The 20,426-nt window shown below is 46.7% G+C and overlaps 1 protein-coding gene across 1 annotated transcript in view; it reads right to left on the bottom strand.

Moving 5' to 3' along the window:
* Positions 1–20,426, bottom strand: part of EPG5 (ectopic P-granules 5 autophagy tethering factor) — a 163,142-nt gene that overhangs the window by 76,522 nt on the left and 66,194 nt on the right. Inside the window, exons 11-16 of the mRNA XM_058171212.1 lie at positions 19,382–19,539; positions 16,392–16,546; positions 14,165–14,305; positions 12,438–12,605; positions 8,879–8,998; positions 5,365–5,612 (exon numbers count right to left, since the gene is read on the bottom strand). Coding sequence (XP_058027195.1) covers positions 5,365–5,612; positions 8,879–8,998; positions 12,438–12,605; positions 14,165–14,305; positions 16,392–16,546; positions 19,382–19,539 — 990 coding nt within the window. The remainder of the gene's footprint in view (positions 1–5,364; positions 5,613–8,878; positions 8,999–12,437; positions 12,606–14,164; positions 14,306–16,391; positions 16,547–19,381; positions 19,540–20,426) is intronic.

Genomic DNA, 20,426 nt, shown 5'->3' with positions numbered 1-20,426 from the left:
ATTGCAATCTAACTACTGAATATAGATTGTACAAAAAGAAGTGAGGATTGGAGTGGAAGCTGACACCCGGTGTCAGCGTTCGAGTAACGCGGCCAAAGTAGTCAGAACACCAAGGCAGGAATATTCCTCAGAGAACATGTTTAATGGACACATTGTCATGTCCCACTCCTCCGCTGACGGCCGGGTCAGGGAAATCCGAATCAGGCTTGCCTCTGCAGCTCTGCCCAAAGTCCTAGCAAAGTCCTCAGAGCAGGCAGGAGACCGGTAAGTGACTTCAGCAAGATAAGTTCGACTTTGCCTGACTCAGAGACTGCCAGAAAGTAGATCCTTTATATAGGCCATGGGGTGTGGCTCCATGACTCAGCACTCATTAAGGCCTGCCCCTCCCTTCCTTCTGTTGCCTCCGCCTATCCAGTCTTCTGATGCGAGGGTCACTCCAATCAGCTGTTGGAAGTAAACTTTCCTCAGGCTCACATGCTGTGGAGGAGGGGGAGGGGTCTAGCTGCTCTGTTTGCCTGGGCATGGAGCCAGGGCTGGGGCCGGGGGATGCTCCCTCCTCTGCAGCCTGCTTGGGCATGGAGCCAGGGCTGGGACCGGGAGGTGCCCCCTCCTCTGCAGCTTGTCTGGGCATGGAGCCAGGACTGGGGCCGGGAGGCATACATTCCTCCGTGTTCGGGAGCAGATAAGCAGACCCCGGCTGCGGTGAGAGCGGACAAGACACAACACACATCCTATCGGCACAGCCAGTGAAAACCAACTCTAAAAAATCCCTACGGTTACCATGTAGCTGAAAAAGCAAAAGTTTCTTTCCTCAGGTGTCACAGGTCACACTGTCCAATCAACGCAGTGGGAGGGCACTCTCAACCACTTCTGTTCCTCCTCCTATGGCCGCCTGTTGGGTTGACCTTGGTTCAACCAGTTTAACAACCGGTTCTGTGAGCATTCACTTGACTATGCGCGCATGTGGACTACGCATGTGCGCACGTCTAATGCGCTTGCGTAGAAATACAGCGTTCAAAATACAGCAATTTGAAACTCGGCTGCTTACCTTCTAAGGCAGCCCCAGTAAGTAGAACAGCGGAGGCGCGAAAAGTAGCCAGAAAGAAGGAAATATAGGACAGGATAGGGCGGGGTCCAGCTGATCGTAGGAACTACCAGTTCGCGCAAACCGGTCCGAACCGGCAGCAGCCCACCACTTTCCCACTATGCACGCATGTGGACTAGACACATGCGCACATCTAACGCGCTTGCACGCAGCGTTCAAAATACATTAATTTGAAACTCAGCTGCTTACCTTTCTAAGGCAGCCCCAGTAAATAGAACAGCGGAGGCGCGAAAGTCAGCTCTGCTGCGCGAATCAGCTGAGCCAGAAAGAAGGAAATGCAGGACAGGATACAGCGGGGGCCAGCTGATTGTGGGAACTACCGGTTCGCGCAAACCGGTCCGAACCGGCAGCAGCCTACCACTTTCCCACGCGAAAGCTCTTTATTTTGCCTATGAGACAATTTTGCTTTCCCCCCCCTCATCCTCTCCCCCATAGTGTGCGGCAACTATGAAGCAATATAAGATGGCTTCAACCAGGTTCAATTCAGAGTTGACATCTGGTTTAAGTTAAGAGGACAGATACTTTCCAGCTCCTGATATCAAATTTCTTCCTTTTCAAGGTCCCCTTCTTTAAGCTAGATAGGAAAATGGATTCTTGGGTGTTCTATCCATCTATCCACCTGTTTGTAATTAATTAGTCCTACATTGGCTTAACTACCATGGTTTCCTATAAAGAGAACTTTGAGAATTGTAATTCTAAACAAAGAAATGGGAATATTTCAAGCATTCTTTACCAGCATGGAGGAAAACAAAACACCTGAGAGGGATCTTGGAGTCCTAGGGGACGACCATTTAGATATGAGCCAGCAGTGTGCAGCAGCTGCCAAAAAAGCCAGCACAGTTCTGGGATGCATAAACAGAGGGATAGAATCAAGATCACGTGAAGTGCTAGTACCACTTTATAATGCCTTGGTAAGGCCACACTTGGAATACTGCATTCAGTTTTGGTCGCCACAATGTAAAAAAGATGTTGAGACTCTAGAAAGAGTGCAGAGAAGAGCAACAAAGATGATTAGGGAACTGGAGGCTAAAACATATGAAGAACGGTTGCAGGAACTGGGTATGTCTAGTTTAATGAAAAGAAGGACTAGGGGAGACATGATAGCAATGTTCCAATATCTCAGGGGTTGCTACAAACAAGAGGGAGTTAAGCTATTCTCCAAAGCACCTGAGGGCAGGACAAGAAGCAATGGATGGAAACTAATCAAGGAGAGAAGCAACCTGGAACTAAGGAGAAATTTCCTGAAAGTGAGAACAATTAATCAGTGGGACAACTTGCCTCCAGAAGTTGTGAATGCTCCAACACTGGAGGTTTTTAAGAAGATGTTAGATAACCATTTGTCTGAAGTGGTGTAGTGTATCCTGCCTGGGCAGGGGGTTAGACTAGAAGACCTCCAAGGTCCCCTTCTTTAAGCTAGATAGGAAAATGGATTCTCGGGTGTTCTATCCATCTATCCACCTGTTTGTAATTAATTAGTCCTACATTGGCTTAACTACCATGGTTTCCTATAAAGAGAACTTTGAGAATTGTAATTCTAAACAAAGAAATGGGAATATTTCAAGCATTCTTTACCAGCATGGAGGAAAACAAAACACCTGAGAGGGATCTTGGAGTCCTAGTGGACGACCATTTAGATATTAGCCAGCAGTGTGCAGCAGCTGCCAAAAAAGCCAGCACAGTTCTGGACTGCATAAACAGAGGGATAGAATTAAGATCACGTGAAGTGCTAGTACCACTTTATAATGCCTTGGTAAGGCCACACTTGGAATACTGCATTCAGTTTTGGTCGCCACAATGTAAAAAAGATGTTGAGACTCTAGAAAGAGTGCAGAGAAGAGCAACAAAGATGATTAGGGAACTGGAGGCTAAAACATATGAAGAACGGTTGCAGGAACTCGGAATGTCTAGTTTAATGAAAATAAGGACTAGGGGAGACACGATAGCAGTCTTCCAATATCTCAGGGGTTGCTACAAACAAGAGGGAGTCAAGCTATTCTCCAAAGCACCTGAGAGCAGGACAAGAAGGATGGAAACTAATCAAGGAGAGAAGCAACCTGGAACTAAGGAGAAATTTCCTGACAGTGAGAACAATTAATCAGTGGGACAACTTGCCTCCAGAAGTTGTGAATGCTCCAACACTGGAGGTTTTTAAGAAGATGTTAGATAACCATTTGTCTGAAGTGGTGTAGTGTATCCTGCCTGGGCAGGGGGTTAGACTAGAAGACCTCCAAGGTCCCTTCCAAATCTGTTGTTGTTGTTGTTGTTCTTGTTCTTCTTATTATTATACCTCGTTCTGAACTCAATAAAATCAGCAACAAAGAAGCTCCAACTTGCTAATATTTGTTCTGATCGTATGAGACTTGATTGGCAGGTTTTGCAATGGGCAATGAGAAGAACTGTCGCTGGAATTGCGCTGTCTTGTGTTTTCAGCCGCAAATTTCCAACGCTGCTCTTTGCTACCCACAGTGAATGGCTCGTAAGCAGATGGCACATTAGAAAGTCACAATGATCCGTATTTCTAAAGCAGTCCCACAAAACCACAGATGATATGCTCAAACGCAGTCGGTTGAAAAAGCCACACAAAATTCCCAAAGGAAACCACTGTGACTAAAGCAGTATGATTTACAACTAGCTGATAACCCGGCGTTGACCTGGTATTTATTTATCCCAAATCCTGTATTAGACAGGAAAAGGACTGGCTCAACCACTTGTTGTGTCTTGCCCGCTCTCACCGCAGCCGGGGCCTTCTTATCTGCTTCCGAACGCTGAGGAATGTCCTAGTATGCCTCCCGGCCCCAGCCCTGGCTCCATGCCCAGACAGGAGGAAGCACCTCCCGGCCCCAGCCCTGGCTCCATGCCCAGGCAAACGGAGCAACTAGACCCCTCCCCCTCCCCCACAGCATGTGAGCCTGAGGGAGGTCAATTACCAACAGCTGCAGACTGGAGTGACCCTCGCATCAGAAGACTGAATAGGCGGAGGCAACAGAAGGAAGGGAGGGGCAGGCCTGGATAAGTGCTGAGTCATGGAGCCAAACCCCATGGGCTATATAAAGGACCTGCTTTCTGGCATTCTCTGAGTCAGGCAAAGTCTAAACATATCTTGCTGAAGTCACTTTCTGGTCTCCTGCCTGCCCTGAGGACTTTGCTAGGACTTTGGCAGAGCTGCAGAGGCACACCTGATTCGGATTTCCCTGACCCGGCCGTCAGCGGAGGAGTGGGACTCGACACCACTATGGTGAGGATTAGAGACCGAACTCTCCTGGTGATTATCTGCATTAGCAGGCACCTCCCCCGACAACTTGCCCTCTTTGCTTAAAGGGCCTAGGACAGTGATGGCTAACTTTTTTGCCATCGCATGCCAGAAGATGGAAGGGGGCGTCATGCACACACATGCCCACATCCACCCCCACACCTGCAAAACCCCCCCACACACACACTCCTGTCATGCGATGGCCCGGTAGGCCCGTTTTTCTCTCTCATCTGGCTCTAGAGCCTCTCTAGGAGTCTCTGGAGGCTGGGAACAGCAAAAAATGTCACTTCCTGTCCAACCGGAAGCTGGCAAATGGGCTGTTTTCGGCCTCCGGGGAGGTGGAAAAGGCCATTTTCGCCCTCCCCAGACTCCTAGAGAGGCTCTGGAGCCAGGTGAGAGAGAAAAGCAGGCTTTCCCCACCACCACCCAGGCCCTCTGGAAGCAGGAAACAGCCTGCTTCCTTACTTCTGGTGGGCCCAGAAGGCCCGAAAATCAGCTGGACGCCGTGTGCATGCGTGCCGGAACTGAGCTCGTGTGCCCACTGATATGGCTATGCATGCCACCTGTGGTACACATGCCATAGGTTCGGCATCACGGACCTAGGATGTTTGGTTGTTGTTGTTTTTTAAGAACCAATCCCCCTTACTAGAGGAAGCCCCCTTGTGGAGTACTGTGTAGCCGTTACCATGGCAACTCCACTGTGCTGTACAGTAGAAGCCATTTTAAGGCACAACAGGCTGTATCTTAACAGAACTTGAATCCAAACTCCACAGTATCACTGTCAAAAGTACTGTGATTTGACACTACCGATATAGTTCATTCCTTTTCATTTCAGCGGCCCAGGCATTCTAGAGTTATGCTGGAACACACACACACAGCCATTTTTATATATATAGATCCTGGCCATCCCTCACATCTAAACTTATACATAAGGTTATTGGCGCTTCAAAGAAGCTAGAAATGTATTTAGGAAACATTAGTTGCAAGGACAAAGAAAATGAATATTTACCTGTGGCCAACAGCGGACATAGCCAAGGCAAGGTAGCAGCCAATTGGGAGGCTAGATCTGACCGCCTTCAGCAGCGGGTGAAAGGTGGGCGAATCTGTCAAGTCAGGTATGGGTGCTGGAGCCCAGTGTCCCTGCACGCCGTAATCATTCATGTGCAGCTTTAATCTCAAAATCATCCCCCAGGCCCACTGATTAAAGGAGCTTTCTGCGGTCTCGCCATAACGGACAATGCTGGCCAGATAGGAGACCTGGTAAAGAGAAGCGACATAACAGAATAATAGAGTTGGAAGCGATCCTGGAGGTCTTCAACCAAATACTGGGCCAAATACTGATCGGCAGCCTATTTGAAACCGGGCTTCGTGAGTGGGCCGGATGGTGCGTGCGCATGTGCGCACAGCTCCACTCGCGCGAGCATCGTAAGGTCTCAGGGCCCCACATGTGTGAACGTCACAGGGGTTCAGGGACCCATTCATGTGAACGTCACGGGGCCTCACTTGTATGAGCATCGTGGGCGCTTGTGGGCTCACTCGTGCAAGCTCGGGGCCATGCTCAGACATGTGCACACTCATGCACCTGCCCCACCCACAAAACTATCCCAAATTTCTCTCACCACCACCACTCCAGGCCACCAATCCAGAAAGGCTGGGGAACTTTGTTCTAGTCCAACTCTCTGCTAAACCATGAAATCCTATACCCGTGATGGCGAACTTTTTCCGGACCGAGTGCCCAAAGCACACTCGAACCCCCAAAATGCAACGCGTGCAGGGCCCCCGCACACTCCTTGCCCCTCTGTGCAGGCGCACACACCCCTGCAGGTGTCCTGCCCACCAGGCATGTGTGTACGTGGCCCCCGCACACACCCCACGCCCCCTGCTCATGCACGGGCAAAGACCCAACAACCAGCTGGCCGGCGGGAGGCAAGCGTGCATGTGCAGTGGAGCTAAACTGGGGCAACAGCTATTTATTTATTTATTTATTTATTACATTTGTATACCGCCCTTCTCCCGAAGGACTCAGGGCGGTTCACAGCCAGTAAAAACCACAATACATATAATACAGGTTAAAAACAGTATAAAAAACTAATTCAACATATGGCCTAAAATTTTTTAAATACGATTAAAAAGCCCATTTTAAAAACCCCAGTGTAAAACCCCAATTTAAAACTATGTTCAAGCTAGTCCTGCACGTCGAAACAACAACGTCTTCAGCTCGTGGCGGAAGGTCCGGAGGTCGGGGAGTTGACGAAGCCCCGGAGGCAGCTCATTCCAGAGGGCGGGAGCCCCCACAGAGAAGGCCCTCCCCCTGGAGGTCGCCAGCCGACATTGTTTGGCTGATGGTATCCGAGGGAGGCCCTCTCTGTGAGAGTGCACTGGTCGGTGGGAGGCTATTGGTGGCAGTAGGCGGTCCCGTAGACACCCCGGTCCTAAGCCATGGAGCGCTTTGAAGGTGATAACAAGCACCTTGAATTGGACCCGGAAGACCACCGGGAGCCAGTGCAGACTGCACAGGAGAGGTGTCACATTGGAGCCACGAGGTGCTCCCTCTAGCACCCTGGACCAGTTGGAGCCTCCGGGTACTCTTCAAGGGGAGCCCCATGTAGAGAGCATTGCAGTACTCCAGGCGGGATGTAACAAGGGCATGAGTGACCACTCATTAAGCTCACGTGCCCACAGAGAAGGCGCTGCGTGGCACCTGTGGCCCACGTGCCATGGGTTCGCCATCATGGCCCCTATACCATTTCAGACAAATAGTTGTCGAATATTCCTCAGTTCATCTCAACAGAACAAAAGTTCTTTACCGGTCAAAGAACTGCCCGGTTGTCAGCCGAAAAGACTATAAGGAGCTACAGGTGGTCCTCAAGTTACGACCATAATCGAGCAGGAACCTTCTATGGCTAAGCGAGGCAGTTGTTAACTGAGTTTTGCTCCATTTTACGATCTTCCTTGCCGCAGTCGCTAAGGGAATCACCGCAGCTGTTAAGCAAAGATCACGGTTGTTAACTGAACCCTGGCTTCCCCATTGACGTTACCTGTCAGGAGGTCGCAAAAGGGGAACCAGGGACCACTGCGACCGTCATAAATGTGATCCAGTTGCCAAGTGTCTGAATTTTGATCACGTGACCAAGGGGGGGGGGCGGAGGCTGCAATGGTCGTTAAGTATGAAAAAGGGACATTTTAAGACATAACGTCTTAAACTAGTTCAGTTTCAATAGAAGAGAATATTTGTCATCCAGGGATGAATTGAGGACTTCTTGAGCTGAGCTTGGTAGTTTTCTTGTAGATGTTTCATTGCCCAACTAGGTAACATCATCAGTGCTAAGTGAGTGTGGGATTTTGCTCCCTTCTTATACAGAGTAACTTACACTGCATAAATAGGAAACAAATCTCATTCTCACCAGCATTGATGATGTTACCTAGCTGGGTAATGAAATGTCTACAAGAAAGAAATTAAAAAACAAGGTCACAGAGAACCAAGTCCATATCTCAGATCAGTTTTTTTTTTCTTTTTTAATTTATGCTCCAGGGTACTGGGAGAACCCATAAAATTGCTCTCTTTTTTTGGCAACTATTTTAAATGTGATTTATTATTCCAACCAGCAACTAGGAGAGATTCAAAAATTTCCTGACAGTTAGAACAATTAATCAGTGGAACTACTTGCCTCCAGAAGTTGTGAATGCTCCAACACTGGAAGTTTTTAAGAAGATGTTGGATAACCATTTGTCTGAAGTGGTGTAGGGTTCCCTGCCTGAGCAGGGGGTTGGACTGGAAGACCTCCAAGGACCCTACCAACTCTGTTTATTCTATTCTATTCTACTCTACTCTACTCTATTCTATTCCATTCCATTCCATTTCCATTCCATTTTTTCTTTATTCTATTCCATTCCATTCCATTTTTTCTTTATTCCATTCTATTCCATTTCCATTCCATTTTTTTATTCTATTCTATTCTATTCCATTCTATTTTTCTTTATTCTATTCCATTCCATTCCATTTTTCTTTATTCTATTCCATTCCATTCCATTTCCATTCCATTTTTTCTTTATTCTATTCCATTCCATTTCCATTTCCATTCTATTTTTCTATTCTATTCTATTCTATTCTATTCTATTCCATTTTTTCTTTATTCTATTCTATTCCATTCCATTCCATTCCATTTTTTTTATTCTATTCTATTCTATTCCATTCCATTCCATTCTATTCCATTCTATTCTTTTCTTTATTCTATTCTATTCTATTCCATTCCATTCCATTTTTTCTTTATTCCATTTCCATTCCATTTTTTTATTCTATTCTATTCTATTCTATTCTATTCCATTCCATTCCATTTTTTCTTTATTCTATTCCATTCCATTCCATTTTTTCTTTATTCTATTCTATTCTATTCTATTCTATTCTATTCTATTCTATTCTATTCTATTCTATTCTATTCTATTCCATTCCATTCCATTCCATTCCATTCCATTCCATTCCATTCCTTCTTTATTCTATTGTAAAAGCAATGAAAGGGAAGCACCTGTTTGAAGCTCTCTGAGAGGAGTCCACTGTACGGCTTCTGGGAGAGATACTTCTGATAAGCTTCCAAGATCATCAGCGCAACCTCCGCATGGACAGCTGGGCTGATGTGAAGGTGACCCTGTTCAAAAAAACCCACCATCCAGCTGATTTCCAAGGCAAGGAGACATTTTCTGTTCCGTGGGGCTACCTAACCATATGGTAGTTAGGTGGTTGCTCTTTCAATGTCTCATTTATTTATTTCGGCCACCAAAAAACATTCCAGAAATAGGAGACAGGAAGTCCCATGTAACAATTTATATGCTGGGTAGGTTTAAAAGAAACCAAAAAATCATTGATTAAGCCTTGTGTGTTTAAAAAAATCATTCTCGGCTACAGAGCTCAGCCAATCAGGATGCAGGATGATGCAGCACAGCCTTAAAGCAATATAATACCTTTCTTACTGCAAACATACATAGTTGGTTTATATATTGCCTGGCCAACTAGTTAGACAAATAACAATTTCCTAACAGGTATATTCTTTTCTGAAAGCAACCTTAGAAAGTAAGACTGTTGACTGGTAAATCCCATAGGACGGCACTATTCAAACACAGCACCTTTAGGATGCATGGAATTCATGGGGGGAGGGGGAGGAGAGGGGAGGGGACACAGCAATAGACTTATATACCATTCCATAGTGCTTTTACAGCAATTTACAGTGTCAGCATATTGCCCTCAACAATCTGGGGCCTCAGGGAGGTGGAGCTCAGAGGAGAAGGGACCTAGGGGAGGGGAAGGTGTGAAGAGGGAAGGGGAGGGGAGGGGAGGGAAGGAGAAGGAAGGTGACATAGGGGATGGGAGAAGAGTAGATGAAAGGGGACCTAGGGAGGAGAGGAAAGGACCTGGGGGAGGAGAGGGACCTAGAGGAGGGGAGGGAGAGGGACCTAGGGAGGGAGGGAGGGGAGGAGAGGAAAGGACCTGGGGGAGGGGAGGGGAGGGGAGGAGAGGGAGGGGAGGAGACCTAGGTTAGAGGAGACCTGGGGGAGAGAAGAGGAGACCTAGGAGAGAGGAGACCTAGGGGAGGGGAGGGGAGGGGAGAGGAGAGGAGACCTAGGAGAGGGAGGGGTGGGGAGAGGAGACCTAGGTTAGGGGAGACCGAGGGGAGAGAAGAGGAGAGAGGAGACCGAGGGGAGGGGAGGGGAGACCTAGATTAGGGGAGACCTAGGTTAGGGAAGACTAAGGGGAAAGGAGAGGAGAGGATAGACCAGCCCGAGGGGAGGGGAGACCTAGGGAGGGGAGGAGACCTAGGGAGGAGAGGAGAGGACCTAGGTTAGGGAGACCAAGGGAGAGGAGAGGAGAGGATAGGGGAGACTGAGGGGAGGGAGGGGAGGAAGGGAGGAGGGGAGGAGAGGAGGAGACCTAGGGAGGAAACCGAGAGGAGAGCAGAGGAGAGACCGAGGGAGGGAGGGGAGGAAAGGAAAGGAGAGAAATGCTGGGATTCTGGTGTTCACTCAGTCTGGTTTTCTTCCTGCAAACATTTCATTACCAAATTAGGGATAACGGTTGAAATGATTGGCAGGAAACCTTTTGCAAGGCAACTAAGCTCAGAGAATGCCAAGACCCCAACATTTCAACCTTTTAGCTGTTGCTAGAAGAAAAGCCACCTGCTTCACTAAAACTGAAGTTTATACACACGTGTTGGTCGCCGGGGCCCCAGTTCATCTCTTCCAGGATAATGCAAGCCAGTTTATTTTCGACTTCTGTCAGACTGTAATTCAGAAGCCAGTCGCGGATCAAGGCGACCTCGGAAGGGGACGGTTTCCAGAGAAGCATCGGCAGTTCTTTAAACAAATAAAGAGTAACCTGACGAGATAAAAAAAAACATGAAGACAAACGTGAGGACAGGATTGGGCGGAGTTAGGAAGGTGATCTTGAAAGGCACGGAGAAAAAAATCTCTGTTGGGTCGCTAAATGTCCGTAAGAAGCTAATGACGCACAATCAATTTATGGGTTGGCTAAAACTTCATTTAAGGCACTTTTCTTATTTTGTGATGCTTAGAAGGAAGACACCTACCTAACGTATCAGAGCCAGGAAGCAAAGATGAAATGTACAAGCTGCTCCGTTTTCCAAAGGATAGAAAAATGTTATCCTCCTACCTGGCAGGGGCCAGATTACTTGGAAGGGCGGCTTGCATCTACTCAACCCACCATAGTGGGGAGGCAAGGAATGTGACGTGTCTCCCTGTTCAAAAATGGTCCCCCTGGTGGGACCAAGGAGAAGAAGGGCCTTCCTCGTGGTGGCTCCCTTCCTGTGGACCATCAGCCCTGTGGAAATAATACTGGCCCCTGCTTTGATGCTCTCCAAAAGGCCCTGAAGACATGGTTTTGCCAGCCATGCTGGGGACCCCAGGGTGATACCGAGCCCATCGAGGGGTTGGTCTGATTGTTCCCACTGGTGGGTCATAGTTTATTTGGTTTTTGTAGAGAGGTTTTATTTGAAGGGAGGGAGGGAGGGAGGGAGGGAGGGAGGAGAGGGACTGAGGGAAGGAAGGTGAAAGAGAGGGAGGGAGGGAGGAAGTAAATGAAAAACAGATGGAGGGAAGGAGGGAAGGAAAATAAAAGAGGGAGGGATGGAGGAAAAAAGGAAGGAAGGAAGGAAGGAAGGAAGGAAGGAAGGGGGAGAGAGGGAAGGAAGATAAAAGAAAGAGGGAGGGAGGGAGGAGGGAGGAGGAGAAAAGAAAAACAGAGGGAGGGAGGAGGAAGGAAGGAAACTTAAAAAGAGGAAGGGAGGGAGGGAGGGGGAGAGGGGGATGGAAAGTAAAAGAAAGGGAAGGAGGGAGGGAGGGAGGGAAGGAAAGAAGGTAAAAGAGGGAGGGAGGAAGGGGGAGAGGGGGATGAAAAGTAGAAAGAGGATGGAGGGACGGAGGAAGGAAGGAAGGAGAAAGAGGAGGGAGGAAAGGAAGGAAAATAAAAGAAACAGGGAGGGAGGGAGGAGAAAAGAAAAACAGAGGGAGGGAGGAAGGGAGGGAGGAAAGGAAAGGAGAGGAGAGGAGAGAGGAGACCTGGGGGAGGGAGGAGACCTAGATTAGGGAGACCTAGGTTAGGGAAGACTAAGGGAAAGGAGAGGAGAGGAGAGAGGAGACCGAGGGAGGAGACCTAGGGAGGAGGGAGGGGGGGAGGGGAGGGGAGACCTAGGTTAGGGGAGACCAAGGGGAGAGGAGAGGAGAGGAGAGGGGAGACTGAGGGGAGGGGAGGGAGGGGAAGGGAGGAGGGGAGGGGAGAGGAGAGGAGACCTAGGGGAGGGGAAACCGAGAGGAGAGCAGAGGAGAGACCGAGGGGAGGGGAGGGGAGAGGAAAGGAAAGAAAAGGAGAGAAATGCTGGGATTCTGGTGTTCACTCAGTCTGGTTTTCTTCCTGCAAACATTTCATTACCAAATTAGGGATAACGGTTGAAATGATTGGCAGGAAACCTTTTGCAAGGCAACTAAGCTCAGAGAATGCCAAGACCCCAACATTTCAACCTTTTAGCTGTTGCTAAAAGAAAAGCCACCTGCTTCACTAAAACTGAAGTTTATACACACGTGTTGGTCGCCGGGGCCCCAGTTCATCTCTTCCAGGATAATGCAAGCCAGTTTATTTTCGACTTCTGTCAGACTGTAATTCAGAAGCCAGTCGCGGATCAAGGCGACCTCGGAAGGGGACGGTTTCCAGAGAAGCATCGGCAGTTCTTTAAACAAATAAAGAGTAACCTGACGAGATAAAAAAAAACATGAAGACAAACGTGAGGACAGGATTGGGCGGAGTTAGGAAGGTGATCTTGAAAGGCACGGAGAAAAAAATCTCTGTTGGGTCGCTAAATGTCCGTAAGAAGCTAATGACGCACAATCAATTTATGGGTTGGCTAAAACTTCATTTAAGGCACTTTTCTTATTTTGTGATGCTTAGAAGGAAGACACCTACCTAACGTATCAGAGCCAGGAAGCAAAGATGAAATGTACAAGCTGCTCCGTTTTCCAAAGGATAGAAAAATGTTATCCTCCTACCTGGCAGGGGCCAGATTACTTGGAAGGGCGGCTTGCATCTACTCAACCCACCATAGTGGGGAGGCAAGGAATGTGACGTGTCTCCCTGTTCAAAAATGGTCCCCCTGGTGGGACCAAGGAGAAGAAGGGCCTTCCTCGTGGTGGCTCCCTTCCTGTGGACCATCATCCCTGTGGAAATAATACTGCCCCCCCCCGCTTTGATGCTCTCCAAAAGGCCCTGAAGACATGGTTTTGCCAGCCATGCTGGGGACCCCAGGGTGATACCGAGCCCATCGAGGGGTTGGTCTGATTGTTCCCACTGGTGGGTCATAGTTTATTTGGTTTTGTAGAGAGATTTTATTTGAAGGGAGGGAGGGAAGGAGGGAGGGAGGAGAGGGACTGAGGGAAGGAAGGTGAAAGAGAGGGAGGGAGGGAGGAAGTAAATGAAAAACAGATGGAGGGAGGGAAGGAGGGAAGGAAAATAAAAGAGGGAGGGAGGGAGGAAAAAAGGAAGGAAGGAAGGAAGGAAGGGGGAGAGAGGGAAGGAAGATAAAAGAAAGAGGGAGGGTGGGAGGGAGGGAGGAGGAGAAAAGAAAAACAGAGGGAGGGAGGAGGAAGGAAGGAAACTTAAAAAGAGGAAGGAAGGAGAAAGAGGAGGAGGAGGGAGGAAAGGAAGGAAGGAAGGAAGGAGGGAGGGAGGGAGGAGGAAGGAAAGAAGGTAAAAGAGGGAGGGAGGAAGGGAGAGGGGATGAAAAGTAGAAAGAGGATGGAGGGACGGAGGAAGGAAGGAAGGAAGGAGAAAGAGGAGGGAGGAAAGGAAGGAAAATAAAAGAAACAGGGAGGGAGGGAGGAAAACAAAAAACAGGGATGGAGGAAGGGAAGGGAAGTAAAAGAAAGAGGAAGGGAGAAAGGGAGGAAGGAAGGAGGGAGGGAGGGAGGAAGGAAGGAAACGGGAAAGGAAAGTAAAAGAAAGAGGGAGGGAGGAAAGGAAGGAAGGTAAAAGAAGAAAAACAGCGATGGAGGGAGGGAAGGAAAGTAAAAGAAAGAGGGAGGAAAGGAAGGAAGGAAGGAAGGAAGGAAGGAAGGAAGGAAGGAAGGAAGGAAGGGTGAAAGGAAAGTAAAAGGGAGGGAGGGAGGGAGGGAGGGAAGGAAGAAAGAAGAAAGGAAGGAAGGAAGGAAGAGGGAGGGGGAGGAAGGGAGGAATTCTTGGTCGTGGCACAGAATTTTCCTTCAGTTGGGCGTTGAGTCCGTTCGTGGCTTCGCTCAAAGACTTGGGCCATTCTTACCATGCCGACACTTTCAATGGTCTCCCTGACTCGATCCAGCAGGACAGAAATCATATTTGTATGGATAGCAGTGATAGCAGCCAGGAGCTCTCGGCCAACTTTTGAAAAAGTTTCTCTGGTGGAAAGGCTGACGTAAGATACCTGAGGGGAGATTTATAAATAATTTTTAAAAAATAAAAAAAAAGAGTATTCCAGAAACGCACTCCTCCTCAAACTGTAACCAAGACTTAATGCCCTTCTCAACAGCTTCTACATCGACTCGCACACTGTGAACTAAGGATTCATAAGGTGGGAGTCTGCCTTTATTTCAGGCCTGGGGAAGCCGACCCAGTGGCCCTGACAAGTGACATGATGATTGACACTGTGGAGGACTGAGGAATTACGGTATTAAGGATAGAGTGGTTGAATCCCGCCTTAGCTATGAAACCTGTCTAGGACAGGGGTCTCCAACCTTGGTCCCTTTAAGACTTGTGGACTTCAACTCCCAGAGTTCCTCAGCCAGCTTTGCTGGCTGAGGGACTCTGGGTGTTGAAGTCCACAAGTCTTAAAGGGACCAAGGTTGGAGACCCCTGGTCTAGGAGACTTTGAGCCAATCGCCACAAGACTTCTTGTGAGTTCTATTTTATTTTATTTTTTATTTTATTTATTTTTGTCACACAGTATATATAAGCATAAGCATGAGTAATTATATAATATATAATTATAATATATAAGCATATATATAAGCATGAGTATGTAATAACTATATTAATTGGATATAATGAAAGGGAACATTGGGACAAGAATGGTAGGCACGCCCCTTACAGACCTCTTAGGAATGGGGTGAGGTCAATAGTAGACAATTTTTGGTTGAAGCTTTGAAGATTTTGGGAAGAGACCACAGAATCAGGTAGTTTGTTCCAGGCATTAACAACTCTGTTACAGAAGTCATATTTTCTGCAATCTAGTTTGGAGCGGTTAACATTAAGCTTAAATCTATTGTGTGCTCGTGTATTGTTGCAATTGAAGCTGAAGTAGTCTTCGACAGGAAGGACTTTGTAATAGATGATTCTATGAGTTAAGTTCAGGTCAATTCGAAGGCGACGTAGTTCTAAATTTTCTAATCCTAGGATTTCAAGTCTGGTGGCATAAGGTATTTTGTTGTTTCCAGTTCTAATCCCGCCTTAGCCATAAAAGCCGCTGGGTAACTTTGGGCCAATCAGCAGGAGACTCTGAGTTCTTGTCCCCACCTTAGGCCTGAAAACCGGCTGGGGGACTTTAAGCCAGTCCCTCTCTCTCAGCCTAACCCACCTCACAGGGTTGTTGTTAAGGGGAAAATAGGAGGAAGAAGTTGTGTTGAATATAGCAATAGCACTTAGATTTCTGTACTGCTTCACAGTGCTTTATAGCCTTCCCTAAGCTATTAACAGAGTACATTGCGCCCCCCCCCAATTATCTGGGTCCTCATTTTATTGACCTCCGAAGGATGGAAGGTTCACCATCTTGAGTTATTGGTAATCATAATAAAGGTAGGATAAGAATAAAAAATAAATAATAATAAAATAATAATAAAATAAAATAAAATAATGAAATGAAATGAAATGATATTAAATTAAATCATAAAATAAAATAATGAAATGAAATGAAATAAATTAAATTAAATTTAAAAAATAAAATTAAAATGATGAAATGAAATGAAATGACGAAATGAAATGAAATAAATAAAATGAAATAAATAAAATAAAATAAATAAAATAAATAAAATAAAATAAATAAATGAAATGAAATAATGAAATGAAATGAAATGAAATGAAATGAAATGAAATGAAATGAAATGAAATAAAATAAAATAAAATAATCATCTTTATTGCTTTAAGATCAGGGGACTGGCTGGCTGGGGAATTCTGGGAGCTGGAAGTCCACAGGTCTTAAAGTTGCCAAGGTTGGATACCCCTAAATTAGGACAACCTCGACCTAGGGAAATACCCAGTGGTGGGATTCAAATATTTTAACAGGCGGTTCTCTGCCCTAATGATTTCTTCCAACAACCAGTTCAGCAAACTGCTCAGAAAGTTAACAACCGGTTCTCCCGAAGTGGTGCGAACTGGCTGAATCCCACCACTGGAAATACCCCACCACATACCGCCTTGGTGTTGCAATTCCCTGCCCTGACAATGCTCTCAGGAAAGTACCCCACCCATCTCCCCACTGCCATTCCCTCCTCCACCTCCGCCTCCTTCTTGCTCACCTCATAGATCTCCAGCACCACCACTTTTACGAAGTCCTCGTCAACGTCCTCCCGTTTGGTCTGGGCCATCTGGGCGAAGGTGGTCAGCAGGCAGATCTCCTCGGAACTGTTCATTGATTGTAAGTAGCGCTCAAAAGTCTCCAGGTTGGCCGGATCTGTTGGCGGCACCAAAGCTAGGTTTTTATTTCTTTTCCTCGCAATTATGTCTAGTCCGTTTACACGGGAATCTATGGTTTTCAACTTTCTTTGGTATGGATATAAATAATAAATACATTCAACAATTACCCTAAACTTAATAATAGTGTTGTGCCTCGCCCGCCCCGCTCTCTGCAGCCGGGCCCCTCCCATCTCCTGTTATCTGCGCCAGAGACTGACAGTGAAGAAGAATGGCCTGGCATGCCTCCAACCCCCAGCCCTGGCACCATGCCCGGACAGAATGAGCAAATAAACCTCCCCCCCCCAGCGTGTGAGCAAGAAGCCAGCCACGAGCTAGAATTGCCGGCAGCTGAGCAGGAGGATGAAAAGACACAGTGGACAGATCCCCGCTTCCGGAGAATGGAGAGGCGACGTCAGCAAAAGGAAGGGAGGGGCAGGCCTGGATAAGTGCTGAGTCATGGAGCCACACCCCATGGCCTATATAAAGGATCTGCTTTTTGGCATTCCTTGAGTCAGGCAAAGTCTCATCTGGTTGCTGAAGTCACACCTTGGATTCCTGCCTGCCCTAAGAACTCTGACAGGAATTTGGCAAAGCTGCAGAGGCTTTGTGACCACGCTTGATACAGACTTCCCAGACCCGGCCGTCAGAGGAGGAGTGGGACACGACAAATAGTCTACATTAATTCTGAAATCCCATATAAGCCAGTTTGGATCCAGGGTTGAGGCACCAGGTTAGAAACAGGAGACAGTGAGTTCTAGTCCTGCTTTAACCATGAAAGCTGGTTGGGTGAGTCTGGACCAATCAGCAGGACACAGTGAGTTCTAGTCCCGCCTTAGGCATAAAAGCCAGTTGAATGACTTTTAGCCAATCATCAGGAGATGGTGAGTTCTAGTCCTGCCTTAGGCATGAAAGCCAGCTGGATGACTTTGGGCAAATCACCAGGAGACCATGAGCTCTAATCCTGCTTTAACCATGAAAGCTGGTTGGGTGACTTTGGGCCAACCACCAGAAGATGGTAAGTTCTAGTCCCGCCTTAGGCATGAATGCCAGCTCAGTGACTTTCAGCCAATCACCAGGAAAAGTGAGTTCTAGTCCCTCTTTAGCCATGTAAACCAGCTGGTTGATCTTGGACCAATTAAACTCTCAGCCCAACTAACCTCGTAGGGGTGTGGTTGCGGGGAAAAGAGGAAGAAGGTGCGTTGAATATGTTGTCACCTTGAGTTATTTGTGAAAAGAATAAAGGTGGAATATATATAAATAAACAAGCAAACAAATAAAATTGTAATCATCTCTAATACTTCTACCTCCTCCTATTTTTTCCACAACAATCCTGTGAGGTGGTTGGAGCTTAATGGCTATTATATACCAAGTGTTATGAACATTCACTGCCTATAGTGTAACAAAGGCAGGATAAAAAACTAATAAATAAAAACAACACATTCTGAGGCATGGATGAACAGCACAGACTGGAACAAAGAGCACTTATTCAAGAAACTTGCGTATGACTTTTTGTTTCGCTTTAGAAAAGACAGCAAAACGGATGAAAGAGAATAGCAAGCCAATATTGGAGAGGCCAACTGAAACCAACTTTATACAGGTAGTCTTTGACCGGTGACAAAATTGAGACCAAAATTTATGTTGCTAAACAAGACAACGGTTAAGTGAGTTTTGCCCCATTTTACGATCTTTCTTGCCACTGTTATTAAGTCAGTCACTGCAGTTGTTAAGTTAGTAACACTGCCGTTAAATGAATTTTGCTTGTCAGAAGTGGATCACATGACACAGCAACCGTCGTAAGTATGAAAAAGTTGCCAAGTGTCTGCATTTTGATCTCATGGCCATGGGGATGCTGCAACAGTTGGAAGTGTGAAAAACGGACATCAGTCACATTTTTAAGTGCCCTTCTACAGCTAGTCCTCAACTTATGACCACAACTGAGCCCAAAGTTTCTATCATTAAGGGAGATGTTCGTTCAGTGAGTTTTGCCCATTTTACGACCTTTCCTGCTGCAGATGTTAAGTGAACCACTCCAATCGATAAGTTAGCAACCGGTTGTTAAGTGAAACTAATTTCACTAATCAATTCCCTATTGATTTTGCCTTTGTCAAAAGGTTGCAAAAGGCGATAGAATAGAATAAATGTATTGTCACTTTGAATGTAAACTGATAGGCATAGATTAAAATGAAATTCCGTTGCATACAGCTCTCAAAGGGTCACCGCCTCCAATACACACAGCATAAACATGACAAAAATATAAATAAAATACAAACTCATGCATAAACCCACATATATTATATCAGGGGTCTCCAACCTTGGCCACTTTAAGCCTGGAGGACTTCAACTCCCAGAATTCCCCAGCCAGCTTTGCCACAACTGGAGACCCCTGTATTATATGACACAGAGAAACAACACAGTCTTCTTTGGATGTATAAATGTACTTGGCGAGAAAAATTAATCTTGCGAATTTACCAGACACATGACACAAGTCATAAGCAGGAATCAAATCGGCAAGCCTCTGAATTTTGATCACACGGTCATGGGGATGCTACCGAGGCCGTTAAGTGTGAAAAACGGTCAAAAGTCGGTTTATTGCCAGTGCCGTTGTTAACTTTGAACAGCCACTCAATGACCTGTTGAAAGTCAAGGGCTACCTGTCATTTCAAACAGCCGCTAAATGAACAGTTGTAATTTCAGGGACTGCCTATATTGACCGTGAACATCCACCAGTTCCCAAAAACATGCACTGTGAAAGCCCGTGGGCTCCAAATCTAGACATGGAAGAGAGGCCTGGCCCGGACGCTTCCACCCAAGAAGGATAAAGAAAGAAGAAAACCTTTGAGTTTCTGCTTGCATTCAGCCAGCTGGATGGCGGAACTGAACTTCTCCAGCTCTTGGCTTTCGTCGCAGTGCATGATGGAGAAGAGCTTCCAGAGCATGTCGCTGGACACTGTACCGTAAGGCATCTCAGACATGAACAGCCAGACTCCTAGTCTGCAGGGGGTTTGAAAGCCAACAAGGAAATGCTTGTTTATTACAATAACCTCTAATAAAGGCTGCATTAACAGAGCGATAGAATCAAGATCACGTGAAGTCTTAATACCACTTTATAATGCCTTGGTAAGGCCACATTTGGAAAACTGCATCCAGTTTCAGTTACCACGATGTAGCATACCGCTTATATACCGCTTCACGGTGCTTCACAGCCCTCTCTAAGCGGTTTACAGAGTCAGCCTATGGCCCCCAACAACCTGGGTCCTCATTTTACCAACCTCGGAAGGATGGAAAGCTGAGTCAACTTTGAGCCTGGTGGCATTTGAACTGCCAAATTGCAGGCAGCTGGCAGTCAGCAGAAGTAGCCTGCAGGACTGCTCTCTAACCACTGCACCACTGCGGCTCATCCATGTAAAAATGATGTTGAGACTCTAGAAAGAGTGCAGAGAAGAACAACCAAGATGATTAGGGGACTGCAGGCTAAAACATATGAAGAACGGGTGCAGGAATTGGGTAGGTCTAATTTAATGAAAAGAAGGACTAGTGGTGACATGATACCAGGGTTCCAATATTTGAAGGGCTGCCACAAAGAAGAGGGATATTCTTGGTGGCTTTCAAGCTATTCTCCAAAGCCCCTGAAGACAGGGCAAGAAGCAATGGGTGGAAACTTATCAAGAGAAGCAACCTGGAACTAAGGAGAAATTTCCTGACAGCGAGAACAATTAATCAGTGGAACAACTTGCCTCCAGAAGTTGTGAATGCTCCAACACTGGAAGTTTTTAAGACAATGTTGGAGAACCATTTGTCTGAAGTGGTGTAAGGTTTCCTGCCTAAGCTGGGGGCTGGACTAGAAGACCTCCAAGGTCCCTTCCAACTCTACTCTGCCA

This window comes from Ahaetulla prasina, chromosome 2, assembly GCF_028640845.1.
Source record: "Ahaetulla prasina isolate Xishuangbanna chromosome 2, ASM2864084v1, whole genome shotgun sequence".
Lineage (NCBI taxonomy): Eukaryota > Metazoa > Chordata > Lepidosauria > Squamata > Colubridae > Ahaetulla > Ahaetulla prasina.
The sequence above is the reverse complement of the archived record's forward strand: the minus strand, read 5'-3'. Positions and strand labels throughout refer to the sequence as shown.